At 40.2% G+C, this 22,655-nt stretch overlaps 1 protein-coding gene across 1 annotated transcript in view; it reads left to right on the top strand.

Moving 5' to 3' along the window:
* Window positions 1–9,635: 9,635 nt before the first annotated feature.
* Window positions 9,636–22,655, top strand: part of TYR (tyrosinase) — a 49,342-nt gene continuing 36,322 nt past the window's right edge. The window contains exons 1-2 of the mRNA XM_068395182.1: window positions 9,636–10,478; window positions 20,470–20,686. Coding sequence (XP_068251283.1) covers window positions 9,636–10,478; window positions 20,470–20,686 — 1,060 coding nt within the window. The remainder of the gene's footprint in view (window positions 10,479–20,469; window positions 20,687–22,655) is intronic.

Here is a 22,655-nt window from a genome sequence, read left to right as displayed (position 1 = left end):
AGTTTTTGAACCTATGAAAATTTTTAACCACAATTTTTAACTACTAGCAGCTTAACTATGACTTGTAAGGAGAAAAATCTCTTTTTGCTTGTTTGAAACATACTGTATCTTAATGGCAAAAAATAAGGAGAAAAACGAGAAAAATAATTCACACTTCACCTCTGTGTTACTCAAAACTGTCATCTATTATCAGAATCATTGTACATTACTATGGAAGGATGTTTTTTCCTCATTTTCCCAGATGCTTAATGTCTTACCAAGACATTTCATTCTTTATTCAGAGAGTTTGCAGTGTGAGAAACTGGGTTTCCTATCTGCTATTTGCATCAAAGTGAAATCGAATGTCAAGGTCTTATATATATATTTATTTAGCTGTGGATTCATTAGTGAAGTTCTACAGAGAAAGTCAAATTCAGTACAATTTGATTCTTCATTACAGTCATTATTTTGAAGGTGGGGGGGAATCAGAGACTACATCTAATTTTTGAGTCTTTTGTGTAGCTGGGCCTTTGAGTATTGTCAGACAGCTATGGAAGGTTAATAAGATTTTTTGAATTCTAAACAATGTATGTCTTTTTCCCTTATCTTTCATATGCTGTAGAGAGGTTTAAATTAATAGAAATGTGAGTGGAACTATTATAATTACCTACTTTATTATCTGCATTTTCTCCCTGCAATGATCTGGGACTGAAGAACCTGAATCTTCTCCGTTCTGCAGAGTGTAGGAAGCAAAAGGAAGACACGTGTTCTCCTGCATGCATGTTGGACTTGCAGGTCGTCTCTCTCTTGCCCATTGCAGCACAGGAGGCTTCTCCTTGAAAATCTTGCAATAATAAGCAGATATGCAGGTAGCAGTCTGGCAGATCAGATAGATAACTTTCAATTTCCACAGCTTTCCTTCTCCCATTGCGTCTCATGGAAAATGTCTGTATAATGTAGTCTCCTACCAGTAGCCTGGTTTTATCTGATTTGCTCCTTCTACCAGTTACCAAGATAAGGGCGCTTCAGGCAAAGCAAAAGCTACAGAATTTAAGAAACCATTAGCAATAAAAAGTCATGATGTTTAAGGAGTTCTCTGAGGTATCTAAAAGTCTAGCCAGCCAAGCTGCTTTTCAAACCCAAAGGTGGTAAAGCTTACTGCAGGTTAGGACAGTATTCAAAGGAAAAAAGTCTGAATGCAACACATGAAATTAACTTCTTCTGTATATATTTTTTCCACTAGAACTAGCCACATTTAATCACATTTTTGGTGTTTTTTTCATTAAAAGATATTCTATACATACGAAAATGTCAGCTATCTTTTCCCACACACAAGGTTTTGATTTACCTTAGCAAATCTCTGGGATACACTTTAGAACAACTGCAGCATTCTCCTCAACATTTTTAAGTATTCAAAGGATTTTGTGGTAATACGTTAAAAGAACCAATTTATGATTAAAATAATGTGTGCTTTAACATAAGAGAAAAATATGCTTGTGAACTGCTTATCTGATGCATGGGTCCCCCTTCTGCCTACACGCAAAGGCACGGTTTCATGGAAGCCCAGCTGCTCTCTGCTCAGAGGAGGTTATATGAGGTGACCTCAGCCTCAGAGGGTCCCAGCTGGTTTGTACACAGATACCTGTCCCAACTGGTTCGCTCATTCCTTTTCCAAATTTAGTTTTTGACAGTGCAAAGCTGTGTTTGCCTTACCACCAGGAGCTGCTGAGACCAGCTCCGTGCTAAATGTCACTCTCATGTTTTTTAATACACTATTCGATTATTTGTTTTCCAAAGTGTGCACACACACAAAACCAACAGGCAGCTACTAGGAGTTTTTTATTATTCTTCTCTGTCTCTGCAGAGCTGGATAAATGGAGCAGGACAAGTCTGTGAGAAGAGCCTAGAGGCACTTATTAGACACAGCAGTTTCTGAAGAGGAGCCAAGCACAGCGGGCAGCCCAGGAGGAAGGTTCCCTCCAGCCAGCCTGCAGAGAGTTAAGTTTATCAGAGGACACTCCTTTGAGGAGGAAGATTATAGGTTTTTAACTGCAAGAGTAAGTCTCTGCAGTTGATTGAGACACAGCTGTGGGGAATCTGCCACAAGGGCAAAGGACGAAGCTTTGCAAAATGGGTGAGCCAGTCCAAGAGACCTCCAACAGAGCAAAGACTGGCCTTGCTTCTGCCGTAGCTGTTTCCACTGCTAGTTTTGCATGAGTTAGAGTGCTGGTTTGACACCTCAGCAGGCCAGTTCCCCTAGGAAAATAAGCAGAACATTAACCCAGCAAAAAGTATAAATCGTTTCCTTGCAGGTTGCTGAAAAACTTTCTGGGCTTTCAGCCTCTGTGAGCTGTTAGATGAGACAGGGATTTCCTGAACCAGCATGCTATTATCCACCTAGTTAAACTTAGGCCCTAGCCTGCTATCAAGGCCGAATTCACATATCAGCCACACAGCAGTAAAATACTGTATGGCACTTTTCCTCTGAAAGCTGATAAGAAAGCATTCAGACCTACTTACCAAAATTTCCATTCTGCCAGCACACTCCCAAAGCCAGAAGCCAGGCTGTCTTTTAGCAATGACCTGAAAGCAGAGGTGAAGCATAAGTAGAGTGTAATGGAACTATAGAAAATATTGCTTCAGCATCCCCCTTAGATGCACTTCTGTCATCAAGACTGATAGATATCAAGTAGGTTTTGTGTTGCCTGCAGCAGAAACCCAAATCATGTAGATAGCGGATTGATAGATTAGTAACTACTTGATACTATCTTCAGTCTGTAACAGGGGAAAACTGCCTTTTGTCTTTTGCTGCTGTTTCTATATTTTTATTGTTCTGATTGCATCAGCTCCTCTTCTCCCTTGCTTTGAACTGCAGATCAATGACTTTTATTCATACTCCTAGATGTTGCCTTGTTACGACCTGGTCGCAACTAGTTCATAAATCCCTTGGAGTAAATTAAGGTGAAACGACACCAAATAACTGGTATGAAATTAAGAACAATTTATTAATACAGGGAAAGTTGCATGGTTGTAAGTGTCTTGGGTTTCTAAAGGCATTGAGAAAAGAGAGAAAAGGAAAAAAGGAAAAGAGAAAGAGGACAGAGACTATGAGAGAGAGGAAAAGAGAGATCACCACCCTTGGATCCAGCGATGTAAGTTGTCTGTAGAGTTGGTAAGTTGCTTGCAGAGTTGCTCCTCCGGTAAATCGCTTGCAGGATCGGTCCTCAGGTGGTGGGCGGGAGCGCGCCCCAGCATCCCAAGTGAGAAGGTCTAAATACTTTAGGTCATTTGCATGCGAGATAGGAGAGGGTGGTAACATCCCTCTTGTCTCCCCCCCTCTGCTCGCTTCCCATGCTAATTGGGACGCCTGCGCTTTGCAGTCTTAGATTGTTCTCGAAATGAGTCAGTGGTCCCCCAAGGGGTGTCTGGTGGTCGTGATCCCCTAGTTGTGGTGTCTGCTGTATGACCCCGCTTCTGCACAAGCGTGGCTGAGGCCTTGCAAAGTTGTTGCACATGTAGGCTGGCCCCAAGGGAAAGATACCATCCCTCCTCCTCCGCAGGACTTATCTCTTCCTCCAGCCAGAGTTGTAAATCACAATTAAGGCACAGCAGGAGTATTGTTCTGTTCCCAAGACCCTTATCTCTTGCCAGACTTGCAGGCCTCTGTAGTACACATACCCTCCTCCAGCCAGAGTTGTCAAACAAGTTGTTTAAGGCATACAAACTCTGTCTGTCACATGCCTGTAATATTTAGGCTATGTTTTCAGACTAGGTTGAATACCGATTTTCTGGTACACTACGTCTGTCTCTAGGGCTCCCAATACCAGGTCAAAAATACTATGGCCAAATAATAAAAGCACTGATCCAGTAAAACTGTATTGGGTTTGTGTGGCAAGGTTTTGGTGCCAGGGTGGCTACAGGGGTGGCTTCTGTGAGAAGATGCTAGAAGGTTCCCCCATGTCCAACAGAGACAATGCCAGCCGGTTCCAAGATGGACCTGCCGCTGGCCAGGGCCGAGCCCACCAGTGACCGTGGTAGTGCCTCTGGGATAACAGATTTAAGAAAAGGGAAAAAAACCTGCTGTGCAACAGCAGCCGGAGAGAGGAGTGAGAATACATGAGAGCAACAACCCTGCAGACACCATGGTTAGCGAAAAAAGAGGGCGAGGAGGTGCTCCAGGCGCTGGAGCAGATATTCCCCTGCAGCCCGTGGTGAAGACCATGGTGAAGCAGGCTGTGCTCCTACAGCCCATGGAGGACCCCACACTGGAGCAAGTGGATGTGCTTGAAGGAAGCTGTGACCCTGTGGGAACCCCATGCTGGAGCAGGCTCCTGGCAGGACCTGTGGACCCGTGGAGGGAAGAGTCCACGCTGGAGCAGGTTTGCTGGCAGGACTTGTGAACCCATGGGGGACCCACGCTGGAGCAGTCTGTTCCTGAAGGACTGCACCCCATGGAAGGGACCCACACTGGAGCAGTTCATGAAGAACTGCAGCCCATTGGAAGGATCCATGTTAGAGAAGTTAGTGGAGGACTGTCTCCCATGGAAGGGCCCCCACGCTGGAGCAGGGTAAGAGTATGAGGAGGAAGAAGTAGCAGAGACAATGTGTGAACTGACCGCAGCCCTCATTCCCTGTCCCTCTGTGTCATTCAGGGGGAGGAGGTAGAGGACTCAGAAGCGAAGCTGAGCTCAGGAAGAAAGGAGGGATGGAGGGAAGGTGTTTTAAGATTTGGTTTTATTTTTCATTACCTACTCTGACTTTCTGATTAGCAAGAAATTAAACTAATTTCCCCAAGTCGAGTCTGTTTCACCCGTGACAGCAATCGCTGAGTGATCTCCCTGTCCTTATCTCAACCCATAAGCTTTTGGTTATATTTTCTCCCCCTCTGTCCAGCTGAGGCGAGGGAGTGATAGAGTGGCTTTGGTGGGCACCTGCTGTACAGGCAAGGTCAACCCATCACAAACTCACTGGTTCAATGTTGTTAAAATGGATAGATTAACTTTGTGCTAGCAGGCTTTATGACCTATCATATATCATCTGTCCACACCTTTACGTTTTTGCTAGAACAGGTATTTCTCCTCTTTGCAAGCAGTATAAAACCTATAGAACCATAGCACTGGCTTTGTCTTCTCTGACTGATTCAACAACACTGAGACTAGGGATTCATGCATGGACCACGTTACATTAGAATCAGGAAGGGGGATGATCCGTTAATGCAAAGATTGCTCTTTGTAATTGTGATAACATAACGTTAGCCTCAGAAACCAACTACCCCTGTGAATTCTTTCTGCAAGAGTTCAGGGCTAAGGCTGGCTGGGGTGACAGGAGTGCTTTGAATTCCTGCACAAGTCAAGCCTAATTGAACCTTGTACTGAATTTCAGACTAGAGGCCCAACATCCCACTCATGGCTGAATATGCCCACAGTTACATCTATCAGATCATCAGCTGTGCGGACTGCATATTAGGTATGCTGCTCCTGAGTTAAAAGTTGATTACTTACAGCATTCAGAATAATTTTTCAGTCTGGGGCTGTGCTCCTTTCATATATCTAAATGGGTGTTTAAGCCTTATCTTCAAATATTGTATCAAAAGGTGTGGAAGTTTTGTCTTAGGCTAAAAAGGTTGTGGGAATTTCTAGTCTGCTTCTTAATAAAGAGCTTTGATTAGTAGGAGTGAACTTAGTGAAATTCTTACTTTCCAATCAGAAACTTGATTTTTTTTTTCTACCTAAGGATAAAAAGTTGCTTATAAATAGAAATTGAATGTTTTCCTCTTCCTTGTGTAATGTTTAATTGCCTAGCTGCTTCATGGCTCTTAACGATAAGCAGGACTCTTCTTAAACTTCCCCTCCCAATTTATCAGTAACCAGGAGATGGATTTTTCATTCTGCTTTTGACCACAATGTAATATCTATGACGTGTCATCGCCCTACATCCACCCCTCTTTTCTTTCTCCTGGGGGCCAGGAGCCGAATTTAGCTCACTGGCAAACCACTGAGGAGTCTGATAGCTCCATCTGGCACACAGGTCATGAAGCAAGGGAAAAAAATGATGCTTTGTCCTTCTGCTTCATGAAATGTGAGCTTACCAGGAGCTCAGGAAAACATCCGAAATCAGGTGCCTTGTGCAGTGTATAAAGATGCTGATGCTCAACAGCAAGTAACAGGTAAGGATCAGAAAGCACAATCTGAGCCTATTGGTTTGCCAGACTGAATTTCCTGGCTGGTTAATAGACTATCTTTCCTTCCATTTGTCAGTGCTCTCTCATTGTCAAAAGGTCTTTGTACTCATCCATCTCAAATAAACATGGGGCTTTTTTTTCTATTTTTCTCTTGACAATTTTTCCTTTCCAGTGAAACTGAGTGGCAACAACTTTATCTATTCAGCCTTTGTTTCTTCACAGTTTTATACTTGACAACAGTTTTATAGACAACTGAACCTTAAAATCCCCACAGAATTCCTAAAAAGTGTTAACAAACAATACTGAGAGGTACTATGTTTACCGTGTCTTCCAGGTATAGGATTTTTTAAAACCCACTAATAATACTTGAAACTTTGATTGCTTCAGTGTCAACAGCCCAGAATAGAAATTTCTTGTGACATCTTCCAAAACGAAGAAATGATCCTTTGAAGACCAGCCCAGCCAGATCTGAGGAGACTGAGAGTTATTTTTATGAGGTAATATGAATCTTCATTCAATGCCATTGTTTTTTATTTGGATTGTTCCTATTCTTTGCCCATAACCACATCAGAAAGCCCCAGGAGCTGTCTATATGAACAGTTTGGTTTAGCATCGCAGCACAGTGCTGAAAATCTGATCCTAATGCCACAAGTAAGCCAGCATGTGAACTCCAGGAAGATATCTCACTACTCTGTCTCTGGGGAGATTTCCTTTAAATAGCTATTGACATCTCTATAAAGCACTTAAGGACCTCATAATGAAAACCAGTTAGATATTAAAAACTATCATTACTGTACTACTCTACTAGACTGAAACCAATACTTTAACTGATCCAGTTGCAAACTTCAGGGTTGAGTTAAGATTTAGTGATGTGAGGTAGAGTCCCATACTAGTTTGTTATTGAAGGTTACTTCTACGAGACCCAACTGTGAAGTGATTCTTGGACATTTATGCTTTGGAATCAAGTTGTATATGGCCACCAAACCCCTGCCTTCCATGTTCTTGGGTACAGAAAGTTGTGTGCCTTAGCCATGCTGATCTTATGGTCCACCTAGCATTTCTGTACCTTAAATGAATAAGTCTTGACCCATACTCAAATGCAGGGACCCAGGTGTGAGAAATGGGTCTCTTAGAGCATATGGCAAGATGACGCTAACCCACTGGCAGAATGCAAGAGGAAGAGTTCTCAGTCAAAAAAGACTAAATTCAGCTTATGCACAAACTTCATGCAGATATGATGTCTTTGTTAGCTGAACAATGAAATAAAGAGTGCTGGGCTGAAGCACGAGAGAGTTGAAAAGTCCCGTGAGGCCTTTTTAATGACGAGAATTTTGCCCAGATGGAGCATGTAAGGTGTGACTACCTCATGTTTTGGTGACTCTAGTCACGCTTGGGAATAGGAACACATATTTTCTTACTTGTTTAATGCTTATGGCTGTTGATATATGGAAAGTTTGATTTCTCAATTGCTATCTGAATCACTGACAGTTATTCAAAACAGGACTCTGCTCAACAGTAGGTTAAGAAGGGTGTGTGCTACTCCTCAGTCACATCCTCATTCAGAGTTTCTCAATCATACCATTTCACAGAGGATTCCTCTGTTATGCAGCTGCTTCAGAAACTTGTCATATGACAATTGTCAAGGCTCTGATTCTTATTTTTTGACATTGAACATAAAATCTCATTTGAATATAAAAATAGGATATTGAATGTATTTGTGTGTATGACTGTCTGCCTAAATATATATTGAAGGGCTTTTCTGGTTTGCTCTGAGACTCTACCTCAAGATTTTCCCAATCCCTGTAGCTTTCCTGTGAAAATTAGAATATATATATCGTTATCCTCAGAGATGGGTCTCTTCTCATGTATAGTAGTTTTGCACTAGCCTCTATGGGAGGAACAGTAAACGAAATAGATTGCAAAGGTTTCCCAAACAGCCAGGCACAGAGAAAATAAAATAAATCAAACAAGCAACATTTTTATGATGAAATCTGTTTTACAAACCTAGCATGGAAATCGAGGGAATCAGTCAAAAAATAGCAAACATCAGCCTGTGGTTAGAAATATTTTTTGAAAAAGCAATTCCTTTTCCTTTGCCCTTCTTGCTCCAAGTTCCCCCATCACAGGCTCTCTGGCAGCGGGACTCAGGGATAATCTCCCGGAATACCTGAGGCGTAGAAGCCAACAGGATTAAAGCACCTCGTGCTCCTCAGCATGGTCATGTGATGACCTGCTGATCCCAGCAAAAGGCATTGTTTCCCAGCAAAGTTCACACTTCTTTTGCCTATACACAGTTCCTGCCCTGCTAGGGTTCTCTCTAAGAATAAGGAAATAATTTACAAAGCTTTTAATAAAAAAAATAAACCCTACAAAACGGCTCTTATAACAGTGGTAGTTGACAAAAACTGTGGATAATTCATGTGCAATTTGCCCAGCAGTAAAACAAATGCTGTCCCTTTGCTTCAAGGGGCAGCTTCAAAGGCTGTATAACTTCTAATGCCACCCATACAGCTCTGTCAGCTGTGATCAGGCTAATGTATAAGAAAAAAGAGGTGGGTGGTCTGGAGGCTGCCCAGTATTGTATTGAGTAAAGAACACAGATACGGTGTTTGTAAACTGCCTGATGGGAGAAACATAGGAGTTAAGGTTTGTTTCCCAGGTCCGGAGATAGCTGCTTAAAGTGCTTTCTGCAAATCTATCAGCAGATTGCCTGTATCCCCCACAAAACTGCGGAGAAGATTTGGGTGCAGATTTCAGTGTGCCTTTAACTGTCAAAATGCTATGTATTCTAGGGGAACAAAAAATTATTTTTTTTCTGAAAAGTTTATTGCTTCCCTTGTGAAGTTACTTTGTCACGTGCTGGCCCGGGAAAGGCATCTTACACTGAAATATAAAAATGCCAAGCCAAACTATTTATTCTGGTTCTGCCTTATGATCACACTTAATCTGACCATATTTTATGCTTGCTTCCTCTTAAAAAAATAGATAGCGTACCCCAAATTGTTTATTTTATCATTTTTAGGTTCATTGTGCTTATTTAACTGATCAGATTCTTATGGGTCTTTTTTTAAACAATCATTTACTCTAAAGCATATAGTCAAATAAGGAATTTGAAGAGCTGACAATTGTTTCTGTGTCCAAATTTTAACTTTATTTCCTCTCCAATTGCCAGAGGAAAGCAATCATGTGCTAGGCACAAGATGAAAGTTTATAATAAATGCTTGTATTTTGAAACCTGTAAGGAGTGGGGAAAAAAGTCACTTGGCTTTCATCCAGAACATGTGATAATCAGATTAACCCTGAAGTGTATTTTGTATGTAAATGCATCCAGGGTAGGAATGGGGAAGGACATTGGGGGGTGCACTGTAGCAGAAGTCAGCAGTGAAGAATTCTTGTTGGAGGGGAGGAATTTCTTTCACACTCAGGACTTTGGAGGGGTCAGAGAGAGCACTCCATGCACTGAAGCGTAACACCGATGCTCTCCTGCTGCTCTGTGAGGATGTTACTGTTTGCCATGGGTTTTCTGCTAGTCATCCTTCAGCCATCCACCGGGCAGTTTCCCAGAGCCTGTGCAAACACGCAGAGCTTGTTGAGGAAGGAGTGCTGTCCCCCCTGGGACAGAGACGGGTCTCCTTGTGGGGAGCTTTCCAGCAGAGGGTCTTGTCAGAACATCCTTCTCTCTCAGGCTCCACTGGGACCACAGTTCCCTTTCTCAGGAGTGGATGACAGGGAGGACTGGCCCTCTGTATTTTACAACAGGACGTGTAAATGCGAAGGCAACTTCATGGGATTCAACTGTGGGGAATGCAAGTTTGGTTTCTCAGGACCCAACTGTACTGAAAGGCGACTGAGAACGAGAAGAAACATCTTCCAGCTCACCACCAGTGAAAAGGACAAGTTTCTTGCCTACCTTAACCTGGCAAAGAACACCCCTAGCCAGGACTATGTTATTGCTACTGGCACATATACTCAGATGAACAATGGCTCGAACCCCATGTTCCGAAACATCAACGTGTATGATCTCTTTGTGTGGATGCATTATTATGCCTCTCGAGACACACTCTTAGGTGGGTCCAATGTGTGGCGGGACATTGATTTTGCCCATGAAGCCCCTGGTTTTCTGCCTTGGCATAGGGTCTTTCTGCTCTTGTGGGAACGTGAGATCCAGAAGATAACAGGTGATGAGAACTTCACCATCCCCTACTGGGACTGGCGAGATGCAGAGGACTGTGTGGTCTGCACTGATGAATACATGGGTGGCAGACATCCCATCAACCCTAATTTACTCAGCCCAGCATCATTTTTCTCCTCGTGGCAGGTAAGGACAGTCCAAGGGGAAGGGGAAGGAAAAGGCTGATTGTGTCAGAATTATCCTACCTGACTTCAGACACTTAAGTGAGGTGCACAAGCTGGGAGTTTAGCCATGCTGTATTCCCTTAGATGTTCCTGGATAGAAAGAAAGCACTACCAGAGAGCAAAACAGATTTTATGTGGAAGTAATCTTCACTTAGAGCTGTTCATTTGTCTCTTTGTCTCTTCTCTCTCTGACTGTAGGATTTAGGCTGCTTAATTTAAGAACCTAAAGTTGAGGTGGAAGTAGGAAAGTTATGCCTTTGTGCCCAGACATGGCCTTTAGCAGGCTAAAGAGGCTTGGGTCTGCTGAAGCAGTCAGATGAGAAAAAGTAGGATTTATGTACACAAATTACTAGCACACAACCATTGCAAGATGGTTGGTGACTGGATGATGGAAAGAATAGAAGTAAAGAATTTTCAGAGGGTCTATGCCTCTCGCAGTGCCTTCTTCCATCTAGGAGTTAAAAACTATCCAATTAAGCTTGTCTGCTTTCAAATTAAAAAAACAACCAAACAAACAAAATAAATTTTTATAGTGCAGAAGAACCAGCTGTATAATTCATATCAGTAGTTCAAAAGATATATAAGAAGTAATCTGTGTTGCTCAAAGGAACTGAGAAGTAAACTCATTAGCTATTTTAGCCACTTTAAAGCACTGCAAATTAAACTAAGGTAAATTTACATATTTACATTGATGATATGTTCTCATATGGCTGAACTATACTGTACTATTCTGAGACCTTCTAGACCTTTTTTTGTCTCTTGCTCATTACTGCCACATTGCCTAAAATGACAAAGGTCTATTGGCTTTCACAGACACACTCCATCATGACAACAGCAACAGTCCCTTCTGGCACTGAAGTCTATGTTTATGTTTGTGTAAATCTATCTTTGTTCTATTTATTTCTGTAGCAACAACCCAAATGAAGGTTGGGCAGTTTTATTGATTTAATGGAAAGTGAAAGAGATAAAAGCTCCAGCAGCTCTCTGATATTCTGGCATTACAGAACAGCAACTCATTGGGCTGGTTATACTGTATTTAGTCTTGATTTGTGTACTCTGAACAATATAGGTTGTGTATATATCTGTAAATTCAAACATTCCCATATACTGTAGCAGACCTGTCTTAGGACATTCTCCGTCATTCATTTTGTATGTATTGACTAGTTATCCCCCAAAAAGGTACTATTCAAGGACCATTTCCAGGAGAATATTTGCAGATAGCCACCCTGTTTGGGAGGTTAAGATGATTTTACTGTCATAGACATGGATTATTTCATGCCATTTAGCCTCAGTGTCCAGGCATTTTCCTGGCAACATTTAATTCACTAGTGTAGGCATAGCTATAAAATAGATATAGCTACAAGCACACATTTTCATCTCATTTTCTAAGATTCTGCTCATTTCTAACAGTATGAATCTGGATGAACTCTACTAACTTAATTAGATTGCACTACCAGAATGAAATGGATCTGATGCAGTTCTGCACTGAGATGAATAAAGTGTTACGTGAAAATGGTACAAGTGTTAAAGTGGATTAAATGAAACTAGAATTGCACAGGTTACATGTGTCAAGTAGAGCTATCAATACAATATATTGGATGAGATAACCAAGGTAGTATAAAGGGATCAGCAAGTTGCTAGCAGAATTTTCTAAAAGACCTGGAGGGCTCAGATAGTTATGGTTAGCTCATTTTTTCAAAGGTACTATTAATCATATCCAGATTCTTAGAATTTTTGCATCCTGGTAATAAGCACCCAGAAACTTTAAGAGTAGTAATGAATCTATTTAAGAAACAGTCAGGTTTATAACTGCTTATTTAAGGTCAGTGCCCACAAATATATTCTGAAAATAAAGACATTTTTATGAAACAAGTTGCTTTAACAGATTTCTTTTAAACTTCAGTAGGTGCAACAATAAAAATTGTGCTGTATTTAAAGCACATTCAGTGTCAGTGTACATATGTAAGAGTACCTAAGTCCTTTCCTGAAGTTTTCCAAGTAATTTCTGAAAATGGGTGCTTATCACTTATATTTTTCAGCCACTTCTGGAAATGCTGCACTTCTATCAAAATTTCCAAAACAGGGCTACAATAACTTTACCTTCAAAGGGTGTTATTCCCCTTTAACATCTTTTATCTATGTATATCTCTGTTGCCTTATCTAGAGAAGGAATGAAAGAGATGATTGAATAGATCTGCATTTTCAGTCAGTGAGTTCGGGGTGAAGATACAACACAAACTGATCTTTCTTTACTAGCCTTGAATCCAAATTTAAACAATCGCTTATAACAGAATAATGTAGTCAATGCAGTTCCTTCAAGTAGCACAAAGTAAGAGAACAGAATCTCATTCCAGAAAATCAAAAGGGAACAAAAATAGCCTTAGCTTGAACCGGAAAACAGCCATAGATCTGCTGCAGAATACGCTGATTATCCAAGCTCTGTAGCGAAACAGCAGGAGAAGAAAAAAAAGAGGAGGATCCAGAAATGTGAAGGAATTTAGGCTTTTAATAAGCATTCAAAATAAAAAGAGGGCAGGAGAAACCTTTTGAATAACACATCTATAATGTGGTGTCCTTTTTAGAATTTTAAGCCTCTTTCCAAAGCATAACAAAACAATGCCTGCTATGTTAGGAAATAGTTATAGATTTATTAAAAAAAAAAAAAAAAGGTAAAGTGCCTATTTGCAGAACAGCATCTCTTTTTTTTTAATCCCTAAAGAAAGGAGAAAATACTTTATTCCATTGAGAAGTTGCCATGGCAACATGGATACCCATGAATACATGCTGAAATTCTTGCTTTCGTCTTACTTTTTCTTCAATATGTTGCTGTTACCACTTAGCTGAGTGAATTATCTGTCCACATTTTTCTCATGTTTACCATCTAAGTGAAACTTCTGATTCCTGCCTCTATTTTTACCAGCGAGACTATCAGGAATCTTTAGTGTTTTTATTTGTTTGCTTGGCTCATGTTTTAGGGTAGGTGGGAAGGGTTCTCTCATGTTTTCAGTTACTTGTTTGTGATGAATCAAGTGTTGCATTCAGAATTAGGGCTGCATGACACTTACTAATGCTTTATCAAATTTTGCAATTCCTTGCCGACTTAACGGAAAGTTATGTGGGAAATGGAGAACTTCCATGACAATATGAGAGCTTTTTGTTTTAGTACCCATTTCTACAACTATTCAAGATAATAGATTTGCTAAAGAAATAATTATTATGCCTCACTTACATAGTAGCAGGTGAAATTCTACTCTTCTCTGCACCAGAACTGATTTGGAGAAATAACTGAAGTCAGTGGAGTTACAAATGTATAAAAAATATTCAGCAAATAAAAGCAGAACCTTTTTTGCTGGTAGTTAACATTAGGGTTTGGGGATCCACACAGTGGGCTAGACAGATGGTGAAGAAAATAAATCAGGAGAATGTAAGTGCTGGTTTAGGTTTGCTATTGTGGCAAGCAGGCTATACCACCAGCTTTAGCCTCCTGTATTTTGTCTCTCCTAAAAGAAGAGTAACTTGAGAGAAGTAATGCATAACGTGGAGAGCTGTCTGCTCTCAGATGTGCTGGTGTAAGCCTGCAGCCAATTCTTTGTTGCAAGCACTGAGAATTTCCCTTAGCACTTCATTCCATATCACCCTGAAGAACCACTTACACAAATGCAAAGGTACTACAAAAGGGAAACAAGTTACACAAATAGAAAATGAATATAATGTTCCTGAGCTAATAATGACAATACTTTAGATCCATTACCTGAAAATATGACTTCATAAGAAATTTAGCTGTTCAGACACATTTATTTAATTCTAAGTGCAGTTTATCAGGGAGCTGTATTGCCAGTTAAATAGTCTGAGAGGATCATTTGAAGCACTATTTTATGTCCAACTTTAAAAACTGCAAGAAATTTTCAAAAATACAAACACCAGAAGCCAACACTTCTTGATTTTTAAATCAGCCAAAGCCTTACATCCATCTGCTTGTGGACACCTGAGTATCTCATGAACATAATGACTCTATTTTTTATTGCAACTTAATAGGTTTTGGTGCCAGCTACAGGCTGGTAAATTAAAAAACAACAGCCCAAATGGAGTAAGTAACTGTAAAATAAGAGTGTATCAAGATCAATCTCCTAATGACATACTTACTTGGATTATAAATTTTAAACATTTCCTATTACAAAGAGGTAAGTCTCCACATGCCACACCTCAGTACAACAGACTGAGGGAATCAGGATCTGTGAACAGGAGAAGCAGCCACTCGGGCATCCTCGGCCTCTTTATGTCACTGTCACCTCAAAGTAATACTCCTTTTGCCATGGGATCACGAGTGGGTGACAGAAGAGTTTGGCCTGTGATTGCTTGGTGTTCCCTAATATATAGCTGTGCTGGCTCAGGAGTCGTGTGATTCTAAGATAAACATCTTTAGAGCTATATAAATTAATAGCTAATGAATTTCATAAAGATTGGGTTTTGTTAATAATTCACCAGAAAAAGAAGCCTACCTATAGACAGATGTGTCTTTGTGTATTTGCAGTAGACATGGAGACAGCAGCACTAACGGTACAGCTTGGAGACAGCCAGAGCCAGGAATCACGGTCTGCCAAAGCAGAAAGCGTTAGTGCATATTTCATCAGTAATTGATAACAGAGTTTCCTACTCCACCCCAGCACCATTTTGAGGTGCTGAATGGGGTGTAAGTTATCCCCCAGTTCTGGGCTACCCCTGAGCAAAGAGGTGAAACTCATCCAGCTTTTACCGAAGGGTGAGAAAATACCTTGAAGGCCCTGGGTTTGTTTCAGTGCTGTCACTTCATGTTTGTCTCATCTCCTCTTAGCTTGAGTTTCACAGCTCCAGTAAATGCATACACCGTAAGGGTCAGAAAGATAATTAATAACCTTAACCTTGCACAAAGATGTTTCTTAGAATTTCTTTGAAGCTTTGCTTTCCAAAATGTCTTCTTTTCATTCAGTCCTCTGCCTGTTTTACCTTTCCGTTCCTGCTAATATTCAGGAGTACATGAAGAACCAGATATAAATAATTACAGTCCCTTAAAAACTTTTTGGTCTGCTATAGATACAGCACCTTTTCAAGTTCTACCTATAAAAGCAAGCTCACAAAGTACAGTTTGTTCCGTTGCGGGTTATTTGCGATTTTCCTTGCATTATCACAGTTTGGTGAGTAAATGGTTTCTGGGTGCCACTTAATTAGGATTAGATTATGCCAGGCCCTAATGCAGCCAAAAAAAGTAAAAACTAAACCTCTTTACAATTGCCGAATGTTTTAAGTCCAGCATGAGGGCTGCTTTAACGCCATTCCCAAGCAAGAATGCGAGAATAAATGGAGAGAGACAGAGAAAGGCAATGAATCAGTGCAAAATCTCTTTTGGCCACACAGTGGGACCCAAGGCTCCAGTTCAGGAGTCTAGACTTCACGTAGGATCACCGGAGACATGGGAATGTGTCAAGGCGGTCCAGGAAGTGCCCATATCACACCCTTGGGAGAGCTGGGATGGGCGCCACAGATAAGAAAGTCACGTGGTTGCTCTGGCTGTAGTCTGAAGTGGTTCTTTTACACTATGTTACCCTGGAGCATAACACCATGAAAACATGCTGATATAGTTTCTGGATGTGGGCAGACTCCTGCTTGGTGGGCTCAGAAGAGAAGCAGAGCAAGGGAGCAGCTCTAAAAGAAGCAGAGGTGCGGATTAACCCTTTGAGTGGCCGTACTTCTCCAGCACATTAAGGAACTTCAGATCATTTTGTAAGTGAGCAGCTATTTCAATACCATAGAAAATCACCTTTTTCCAAGTGTTCAGGTATATATTACCTTGTATTGCATGTCCCTGTGAGCGCAGATCTAATAAGTCGAAAGCAACCACGAAGAATTTGTCACCAAAAGCCCAAATCTTTGAATTTAAAAATAGGAGACAAACGACCAAACATTGCTGAAGATTCCCATAATATAATTCACTTTATTTAGGCACAGAGGCTAGTCTGTGCAAGCAATTGCAAAGTAAAAGACAAAAGGGTTTCCTATTTGCAAAAAGGTGCAAGACAGCAGCAACACTTCTGCACATTTACAGTCTGTTTTCTAAGAAACAATACAAAGAGCTGTGCTAAAGATCTGAACTGCAGTGCACTGAGGGATTCTTTTGCTGGGTGCTACAAGGCCCAGGAGTGATGCTGCGTATTCTGGACTGCCATCTACTGGCATTTGCTCTGCTAACTACTTACATAAGCTTTTTCTTTGAGTATGTTTCTAAGTTTCCCTTGAGCCAGTGAATTTATGCATGCAGAGCAGGCACTCAGTGCAGTTCGAATATGAAGCTTTGTCCAGGGTGAACTGAGAAATTTCCTCAGGATGTTCCGAAAGCGAACAAAAAATTGTGTTTTAAACCAGCATGTTTCTAGTAGAAAGTACTCCTGCTGAATGAAAAAAAGGCAATGATGTGACCCATTTTGTGTGTGCTTTATGCAGATTGCATCCAGACAGAACCATTTAACTGACCTATGTTCTGTTATGACTTATACATCACGATTGATAAACCAGCAAATTATAGTTTCAGGATAGACCCATAATTTATATTACCAAAGTTACACATTTCTGGAAAAGCATCCTGGCTAATTTTATGGTCAGACTTTATTTTTTAGTTCAGAACAAATAGCAGAAGGTCACAGATCAGCATTTTCATTCTGCCCCTTATGTTGGCTTTTCTTGACCATGAGTTACCAGATGCCTTACAGCATCTGGCTTGTGTTTAGGATTAATTCCATTAGTCAGACTGTTAATGAGGGCTACACTGAGACATAAATGGGAAAAAAATAGCACTCTCACCATTCATAAGCCTCATAACATTAATAGTTACATTAAATCCCACTGAAATGGATAAATAGAATGAAGGGAAAATGTTCCTTTGTTTAGATGTATTTGAGCTCATGCTTGAAGATTCCGTGTCTGAGTATCTGAAAAGCCAGTCTTGAAGGCAGCATGTGATTCCTCTTTGGGCACAACAGGGATATATCCCCAGGGCAGTGAGGAGAGGATGAAAAGATAGGGGATCTGGGCAAAGAAGCCAGAAGGAGATACAGATCTAGATAAGGTCCTCAGGAAACAGAGCTAAAGAGAAATTCCACATATATGTAGTTTCTGAGCCAAATGCTGCATTTGGGTTGAGCTCCACCAGCCAAGATACACTTGTCTTCTTCACTACTGCATTTCTAGGGACATAGGTCTGTGCATTCTTTAGAAACAAAGACATTACTAGAGCATCTCCCTCAGCCTGAATCATCCCTTTATTTTTCTTCTAATGGGAATAAATGCTCTCAGTAACAAAAAACAATCACAAAAACAGCACCATAGCTACACTTTGGGTTTTTAACTGTAGGTCTTTCCCTATAGCTACCTCTTCCTTTGCGGTGGGGATTCTTAGAAGACACTTCTTAGAGGCACCGTCCTGACCTCAATTGCCCTTAGATGCACAATCCTGACCCACTTGGTGAGCTTCTGCGTCGAACATGCACGTGAAACACTCTGCTGGACAATTACCTACAGTCTTCAAGGGCACCTTGGTAGTTTTAACAGACTAGGACAGATTTCAGCTAATAAAGCAGTCTAAGGATAAATTTCTCTGATAAGCTTTCTTATCTTCTCAAAAAAAAAGATGAGAATAATTTATTCATGGCATTCATATTCATGGGAAACTTATCAGTTAAGAACTCCAGATTCTTAAGAAATGTAGGTTATAACACCAGCTCCATCATACATTTTCTGTGAAATTGTGGTCAAATCACTTAGAAAAGGATTCATCTCATCTCCTTCCACTCATTCAAAAGTTAGTTAGGCAGCAAAGCAACTTGCCTTTGGCTCTGTCTTTAGTCACTTCAGAGGCACATCCGTGCCTCCAGGGTGTCATTTGTCCCATACTAATGCAGAAGCAGAGCATTAAGTTGAACACTTAATTTTGCTTCCCTTGCTAACTGCAGTCCAGAGACAGTTTCTGCATTGAGTTTTTTACACATTTTATTTCACTGACTTAGTCAATGGAGAGAGTTAGGCACCCATAGAGGTAAGTACATCTCACCTACCAGCCACCTGGAGATGCCTCTCTCTATTGACTGGTCTACTGGCCTAGTGGAAGGTGTCCCTGCCAATGGCAGGGGGGTTGGAACTAGATGATCTTTAACATCCCTTCCAACCCAAATCATTCTATGATTCTATGATTGCAGAGGTTGTTCTAAAGTGTTGCTTCAATCTGGCAATTTGTACACAGTTAGTGCTGGTGAAATGAATCTCCCACTCACTTGTTCAGTAATAGGGAATCTCATGTTCTTCCCATTCACAGCAAATGTGATTGCTTTCACTCACCTTCTCGTTCATTGTTTCAGTCCAGGAAATAAAAGTACACCTTCAAGATGAAAGAAGTCTGGAGGTTTCAGTGTTTTGTGTTTTTTTCCCCTGTGATGTTTCAGGCAATAATAACACCTGTTCTTTCTCCACACAAAGTTCTCATCAGCCACACTGATTACCTGCTAACCAGAGCCCTATATTTTGAAGGGATCTCTGGTGGTTTGGAGTTTTATTTGTTTTGGTGTTTTTTTTCAGAAAAGAAGCAAAACAATAAACACCATTTTTGTGTCAGAGCCTCAGCCTCACCTGAAAGGGATACAAAACAGCTTCTGGGAGTTTTGAAACACTGTTGCTCTGTTTCATTTTCATAGACTGATCAACTGTATGACTACACACACTCATCAAACCCTCTAGTCTGATCTTCTGCTTGTCATTGTGTCATTATATTTTTCCCCGTCCTCCATCCTGACTCCAAGTCAAACAAGTTCCTGAATAGAAAGTAGAAATATGAGTTAGTACTTGTACTAACTCCCTGTAGGCTTATTGTACCAGAATATGAAAAAAATCCTCCCCTTCATTCCCCTCACTAATATAAAAGCTCTTGGTCATCAGAAGACCCATGTCCTTAGGTAACAAATAAGTTATTGTGGCTTAAAAAGATATTGAGCAGCACTTTAGTGACACTTATAGTCTGTGTGGTCACTTTTAACCCATGGCAAATGTGAAGGAGTTTGACTCAGCCAAAATTAGCTGACTATCATTTGAAGTTACACTGAACTACCTTGCTCTTCCAGAAGACTCAGATTGGACTGGCAGCTTCTACAGATCATCTGACAAATAATGACTTGTTATGCCATGGTAACTGGACTTTGCCTGTGAACCCAGAACATTTCTATAAATGATGCTGGATTCTGACAGTATTTAATATCTGTATCCATCTCTCTATTTAAGGTACTTTCCCAATACCCATCACTACGATATCTCGGTGATACATGTTCATCCCCACAACATTTCTGGGAAGTAGAGCAGCATCTTTTCCCACTTTGTACATATAGCAACATCAAGACACAGCGAAACTAAGTGGTCATTTAGTCTGACAAAGCAGAGACAGATATTTTCAGAATAAAAGATTTCTTTTTTTCATATTCCAAGTTGACAATTCCCCCTTTTACAGTGTGGGGAGAAAAATCTGCAATTATGGCTTTGTTCAGTAGTCTGCTGACACCAAAAAAGCCTCCCTTTAGCAACTGCAACAGCAGATTTAACTCTGTTTGTGTCCTGCTGCATTGGTAGGTAACACCGAATTTAGCCTCAGTGAGTTTTCAAGGGCGTAAATAAGAATTGATGCCTTAGTCCACATGGGTAGTTTCAGATACACACTAGTGTATTATTTCAAAATGTGTATTGTAGTAGAGGGGTGTCTTCTATAAAATAACCCAGCTTATATTAAAATCATACATAGAAAATTTAAAAATTAATATATATTCTTACAACAAACATTACATTGCACATTTTCTTTGTTCCTTTAAAAAATATTAATCAAAGTACCTGTTTTGTTTCCTTTTATTTTCTACAATTGCAACTCTGCTAATAGAAAGTGTTTTATACAGGTAATTTGTACTCGGTCTGAAGAGTACAACAGCCAACAGGCTCTATGCAATGCCACAAGTGAGGGGCCTATACTGAGAAATCCTGGGAACAACGATAAATCAAGGACCCCAAGGCTCCCATCTTCAGCTGAAGTTGAATTTTGCCTATCACTGACTCAGTATGAATCTGGATCCATGGACAAAATGGCCAATTACAGTTTCCGAAACACTTTGGAAGGTAACATATTTTAATGTATTTTGCCATTTCCATCTGCAAATTGATTCGCTGTGGGGTTAAAGTCTGTAAAGCATCACACAAAAAGAAAAAAAAAGAAAAAAGAAAAACTAACACTTTCTCATGGAATAGCAACAGACAGAAAGAACAACATTAAAGGCATTTGATAAGAAAATTGAAACTCTAAACTAGATAAGACTCTAAATCCATCTATTGGGAGATATTGTCTCCTGCTATAGTCAGCACCAGGCACAGCAAAAAAAATGTAACACTGCATAAAGGAGATCATCTAATAATCTACTTACCCATGATCATAACCATGTCCATGTGGGTTACAGGTTTTCCCTGGAATCCACTGTCTTCCAGAGGTCAGGCTGGACAACAACCATGAAAGGGGATGTTGCTAGTTGGCATGTTATGTCTACATTCTGTCACTGTGAACTCCATAGCAGACTTCTCCCCAAACTCTGAGGATTAGGGATTAAGTTATACCTCAAAAATGACCCTTAGTATCATTTCCAAAAGAATTTAGTTATTTATCTTAATTACCTAACAATCCAACTTGTTTTGAGTGTTCTTAGTTTGCTAGTAAACAAAGGTTATTTCCTAAAAGGAATACTTATTCTTAATTATCTGTCTACCCAATCTATTTTGAATCTTGCTAAATTGCTAATAGACAAAGATAACTCATAATATATTTATCAATAAATATTGCTACAGTATCATATATCAGCTGAATCAAATACAATCTACTTCTGATGTCCCAGAGATTTTTATTTGTGAGGAACTGTACAAGGGCCAAAACAATGCAATATAAGATTTGGTGTGAGGATAAGAAAGCAAAGCTTTTGATACATTCAGTACTACTTTTAATGCAGTGTGAAATGCTATAAGGATTTATCCGGGGTGGAAAAAAAAAAAAAAAAGTGAACCAGTTTCTGTCCTAAAAACAGTCAAAAATGTGGAATTTGTCTCCTGAAGCCAATAAAGAATCCAGATATTGACTCAAAATCTGGGCATAGCTGTGCTTTCTACCTTTGAAAAGGGGAACCATGTGAAATATGGGAAAGAAAAAGGTGACATAATTGAGTAGAAGTTTGCTTGCATTTTCCTGCATGAAATGTGTGAATAGATGCAAAGGGTGGAATAGGAGGAGTAGAGAAAAACGAATTGAAGTAAACAAATCATGAAATAATGAGGGTCTACCGTCATGCGGCTAGTATTGTAAAGAAAAGCAAACGCACAGTCTATGGAAGTTATGCAGAGTCACATATGGGTTTACTGAGAAGCAGAGTCAAAATGGACCGGTCACATATAAAGCCTGAATTTCAGTATCATGACTGCTCATTAAATAACAATAATTCAGTGAAAAGGGTAAAACCTGCTTTTTGTCAATGCTAAGCCTAAACTGACAGCTAAACAGTGTCATAGATCAAGTATGCCTCTTTGATACAAATGGATATATTTTCTTATTGAAAATTACAGTAGCTATTTAAAAAAAGTCAACAACACAGATGTTCGACACAATTGCACAATGATCAGGAAAACACCTACAGTTCTCAAAGAGCCTGGAAGAAGTTATTTTAACTCTAAAATCAGAATCAGTGTTTTGTCTGATTAATCTATCAAACTCTTTCTCTATTGCGGTCTCCTTGTCACATTAATTTCATGGCTAGTGAGCACAGTCACAGCTGGTCTTTGTTAATATCATAGTGTCATCTGCCAATCACGCTTGCAGAGGGTCATACTTTAATCTGAATAATGACAGTGCAACTGCATCTGAAAAGAGCTCTTCTGGATCAAATTTTTCTCCAAGTGACTTCTTTTGTTCTGTGTAACAACAACCCTTCAGAAGCTGAAGAGTGTTCATCTTTCTCCTAAGTGAGGTTATGAAGTTCCAGCTCAAGACTGTGGTCATCTGGAGCCCTCCAAATGCCACATTTTATGGTTGCCACCATTGGGCTTTAATGGT

The sequence above is a fragment of the Nyctibius grandis genome, chromosome 2, assembly GCF_013368605.1.
Source record: "Nyctibius grandis isolate bNycGra1 chromosome 2, bNycGra1.pri, whole genome shotgun sequence".
NCBI classification, from domain to species: Eukaryota; Metazoa; Chordata; class Aves; order Nyctibiiformes; family Nyctibiidae; genus Nyctibius; species Nyctibius grandis.
This window is presented reverse-complemented; position numbering and strand designations above follow the sequence as displayed.